This window comes from Elephantulus edwardii, unplaced genomic scaffold (assembly GCF_000299155.1).
Source record: "Elephantulus edwardii isolate Elephantulus edwardi_28Jun2011 unplaced genomic scaffold, EleEdw1.0 scaffold00213, whole genome shotgun sequence".
Classification (NCBI taxonomy): domain Eukaryota; kingdom Metazoa; phylum Chordata; class Mammalia; order Macroscelidea; family Macroscelididae; genus Elephantulus; species Elephantulus edwardii.
The window spans coordinates 4,685,034-4,690,080 of NW_006399963.1; the positions used below are offsets into that span (position 1 = coordinate 4,685,034).

The 5,047-nt window shown below is 37.0% G+C and overlaps 1 protein-coding gene across 1 annotated transcript; it reads left to right on the forward strand.

The window, feature by feature from the left end:
• The first annotated feature begins 2,618 nt into the window (after positions 1-2,618).
• LOC102866545 (olfactory receptor 13A1-like) lies at positions 2,619-3,545 on the forward strand. The gene has a single exon (XM_006897721.1). It carries the CDS (start codon positions 2,619-2,621, stop codon positions 3,543-3,545), a length of 927 nt encoding a protein of 308 aa, XP_006897783.1.
• The last annotated feature ends 1,502 nt before the right edge of the window (positions 3,546-5,047 follow it).

The following is a 5,047-nucleotide window of genomic DNA, read 5'->3' on the forward strand; positions in this document are numbered from 1 at the left end:
AAAGGTAAATTACATTCATTTTGAAATTTGAGTGCTTACAGGTCTGATAATTGTGAAATATAATCATTGCTTATTTATATCATCCATTGGCAAATATATGTGAGCCATGATGCTGTTGGATGTAGTATTCATTTGTTTCCTGAAATTTTTATGTTTCATTGCATCTATAGTAATAATTTAGTTATGTTTGCTGAAGATTAAAGCCAACATACTATGAGCCTCTGGGGAAATTATTTGCTGTTATTTTTAGGAGAGGAAATGACTGAGGTCCACCAGAGATTATATAGTCATTCTCATTGAAAGAGTCTTATCAGCTTATTCTTTGTTCACTCTGTTCCCTAATTGTGTGAGAAGACTGTCCACTGACCCTGGAAATGACAGTGAGTGGGTAATTATTTGAAAAAAAAATTTTATTATATGAATCAGTTTCTGGAAGTATCCCTCTGTTCAACACCTGTTTAACACCATTTATATTGCAGACTTCTGTAATTTTTCTGGAATTGAGTTAAGTATCACTTATGGTTTCATTGTAATATAGTCTCTTGGTTCTCTGGTAGGATGAATGGTAGATCTGATTGATATAGTGATTGGTGTTGAACATATTTGTTCACAGTAGTATGACTAATAGTGCTTGTAATACATACCACAATATACGAGTATAGAAAACCACCTAATGTTTCCTTCTGTTGTTCCTTGGGTCACTATTAGTAGATGCTTATTAGACAGCATCTAATAACAATAAAAGTAAACAGTGGATGATTTTTGTATGAGTTTGGGTAATAATCCTATTGAAGATATTAGAAAGAAAGGCAAAAACTTTACAATAAGATGTCTGCCTCAGCTTTTCAGCCTCGTAGGACTATTTGACGTTAAATATAAGTCACTCATTGGAACATGGTGAGGAGGAAATGAAGTTGCACAATTATTTCTGCAGATTATTTTCAAACTGTAAACATTGTGTCCTTAGATGTTTTATATGTTCTGCAAATAAAAATTAAATAAACCAAATAATATTTATCATACCCATTGACATGCTGTAACTAACCTGATAACTTGCTGCCAGGAAGGAATGGGTAGAATTCAGTAATTTCCATCTGTTTTGAACAGAATCCACACAAATTATTTTTCTGAGCCATGAAAATTTCATTTTAATAAAAATTCAACTCTTGTCTGCAACTTATAAGATGGTTGTATGACCTGAATTATAGGTAAGATTTTACCATTTTGTACAAACCTTTTAATGCTTCAGTAGTGAATGCATTTCTTTAATGCACATTTTAAACTTTTTTTTTCAAGAAAGGAGAACATGGATAGGAAACAATTTTGTATAGAAGGGTGTTCTAAAGACTAGAAAGTATTCTACTTTTATTAGTGTTTTGTTGTTGTTTAGCATTATTTTAAAAAATATAATTGAGTACCATGCAAGTCATACCCCTAGGTGCCAAGAAACTCCAGAACTAAATGAGAAATATACATCAACCCAAAAGAGCAGTGTCAGTAACCTGTTATGTAGGATAGAAGTCAATGTAGAATCTAGTGAGAAACAAGTTTTTTCTCTATAGAGAAAGAATGCCAAGAAAGAAGAGAGCTGCGTATTGACCTTTTTTGGAGGGAAGAGGGTATCTCTTGCTGAGGGAACTTCAAGAACAAAGCAATGAAATTCTGACATAACAAGAACCATTGGTGAGACTGAGTGTTGAGTGAGATTGGAACTGTTTTTGAGGGAATTTGAATGAAAAGAGAGATTGGAGAAGAGACTGACCTAGGAGGAACAGCTGAGAAGCCTATGTTTTGTTAGCAGTGTGGGGTCACAGAAGAATTATTAGGAGAATAATATTGTAGGTAGGCCATTTGAAAGTTCAATGTATAGAATAGTCACAAAATACATATTAACCTAGGAAGTAAACATATATCAATCATAATCCATCCCTATTATTCAAACTTCAGTCTGTCATTAACCAGATGTTTTCCTCTACATATTTTTAAAAACCCAAGACGGAATCTTATTGTGCATACTATTTATAATATTTTCCATTCTACTTTGTAAGAATTGGTTAAATATTTCTAGCAAGATTTATTAAATCAATACTTTTCAATATATTTTAAAATACTGACTCCTCAAAGTACAGACCACTTTTAAATTTTCATTCTTTGTATTGCTAACTTGAAAACATTCTTAATTACTGTTTAAAATATATAGCTAGAAGGGAAAGTTATGGCTTAAATTAAATACATCTTTTAAAAGACCTGCATCTTTGCCTCTATGTTATTCTTAGTCATTCTCATGTTGGTTTAACTATACAAATAGAAGATGATGATAATTGAATTGTTGATTTAATTTACATTTATTGACTGAAGTTTGATGAAGTTTGATGAGTTTAGTTGACCATTTGCTTTTTAAGACCTATGTGTTAATGCTTTCTTATATTGAGATACTTATCTTGATTATTAAGTGTTGGGCTATTTAGAATTGTTCATGTATTAAGTTGAATCTGAATGAAATACGGTAGCAGTCTCCCTAAGAGAGCTTTCTTTTCTCTCTCAAGTCTTGAAATCACTTGAAGCTGTGGGTGGAGATTCTCCTGGCACTTCTCAAAACATCTCTCAGCTCGAGGACCATGAATAACCAGACATTGATAACAGAGTTTATCCTGCAGGGCTTCTCAGAGTACCCAGAATACTGGATTCTCTTATTCAGCTGTTTCCTTTCCCTCTACTCTGTAGCTCTCATAGGTAATTTCCTCATCATTTTGGCCATCTCGTTTAATCCTGGACTTCATACACCTATGTATTTTTTCTTGTTCAACTTGGCTACAATGGACATTATCTGCACCTCCACCATTATGCCCAAAGCGTTGAAAGGTCTTATATCTGAAGAGAACGTCATCTCCTATGGTGGTTGCATGACCCAGCTCTATTTCCTTACATGGTCTGCATCCTCTGAGCTCCTCCTCCTCACAGTCATGGCATATGACCGGTATGCAGCCATCTGTCACCCTCTGCATTATAGCACCATAATGAGCAAGGCATTCTGCAGCATGTTGGCTGCAGGTGTGTGGACACTCTGTGCCTTCAATACAGCTATCCATACTGGGCTGATGCTTCGATTGAATTTCTGTGGTCCCAATGTAATTACCCATTTTTTCTGTGAGGTTCCTCCTCTGTTACGTCTTTCCTGTAGTTCCACTTATGTGAACAGTATCATGATAGTTCTGGCTGATGCCTTTTATGGCATATTGAATTTCCTAATGACCATTGTGTCATACAGTTTCATTATCTCTAGCATCCTAAAGATGAGGACCAAGGAAGGGAAAAAGAAAGCCTTCTCTACCTGCTCTTCCCATCTCATTGTTGTGTGCATGTACTATTCTGCTGTCTTTTATGCCTACATAAGTCCAGTCTCCAGTTACAGTGCAGAGAAGAGCAAATTGGCTGGTGTGCTTTACACGATGCTAAGCCCTACCCTCAATCCTCTCATCTACACTTTGAGAAACAAGGAGGTCAAAGCAGCCCTCAGGAAGCTTTTCCCATTCTTCAGAAATTAATTTGTGCCTTCTGGAGATCTTTTCCTTGGGAAAAGATAGTAGGGATTGCCTCTTCTGTAAAGGGTCTGTGAGCCAAGTTTTGCACTGTAAGGTAAGTAAACCAAGCTATTCTACCCTAGTGAAATATTTTTTAATTAAATTTTATTAATTTTAATGAACATTTACAGAGATTTGGGGTTTCGTCCATTCATCGTTGCACTATTTTCTCTACCCTCCTCCCCAGTTCGTTCTTCTTCCCCCCCCCTTGAAAGTCTGTTTTAATTGTCCAATTACCACAGTGCTTGTCAAAGCCAGTTCTGATTAATCTCCTTTGTCAGTGTGTCCTTTGCCATTCGCAATCACCCCTCCTTGAGAGAGACTTCACCCTGATTCATAGGGAAAACGGGACGGCGTATTCTCTTAGCTACTTCCTGCTGAAAAGGGATGCTGTAGGTTTCAAGGTGAAGATCTTCTCTCACTACTCTAAAGGGCCCCTTTGGCAATAGGAAACACATAGACTATTATGGAGATTGATGTTGGAATTTAGATGCACTGTTATCAATTGTGGTTAGCTGTGCATGTTCATATCCTTGAAGATGTAACATGAAAGTGTTGCAGCCTAGACGACACAAATTTACTAACAAGTTAAAAGCACATGAGTCAAAAATTGAAATGCAGTAATATTCCACATAGAGGCTCTCATAGTGGCACCAATCAAGTTACAGAGGGAAGGTAGTTCTTACAATAAAAGGCCTATTGACTAGCACTTTGTCTATTATAGTATAAAGGGTAGGGATCACAAGATGTAGAGATTCAACTATGTCATCCATTGTTCTTAAGTCCTGGAGCAAATTCCATCTACCACTGGGTTGTTTTACAACTCGGAAGTCTGCATGCAAGACAGAGGTGAAGTAAGGAACTGCTTATGAGATTTTCCATCAATTCCAACAACTAAGAAATAGTGAGAAGAGTTAGGACCTCAGAAGGCTTTTAAGACCAAATAGTAGGCTCTTGTGTCCAGGAGAAAATGAATATACTTATCAGTAATGTTAATGCTCACCCACAGCTCTTCTGGGAGGATCTAAATCATTGAAGCGTCCTTCTTTGTTTCCAGCTGGGAGCTGGGGCCTGTCAGTCCTGTCAGCCACGAGGACCTGATGTGAGCCGCCCTGGGCCAAGTGTCGTTCAGATCCACACTTAAAGCAAGTGAGTGGGAGCTTCCTCTCTACTCCCTTGCCTATCTGTGGCTTTCATCTGTGACACTGTCTACTGAAGTGGCCCAGCTTTCCACAGTGGAAGCAATTCTGACCTCCTTTATTACCTTTGGGTGGCACTGTATATGAGTAAGACTTCCTTTTCCTGACACAGGCCCTAAACTGGCAGCAATAGCTGCCTCAATAATTTTGGCCATTCTCTGGTCTTTTCTCTTCCCTCTAGATCCCAGTTGTTAAAAGAGGGAAAAATTTAAGCAATTATATAACAAATAATTTTGAACATTATAATATTTTAAGCTTAAGGCTAGA

What these genes read in the sequence shown, in the direction of transcription:
- LOC102866545 (XM_006897721.1), top strand. Translation starts at nt 2,619, where the DNA reads ATGAATAACCAGACATTGATAACAGAGTTTATCCTGCAGGGCTTCTCA.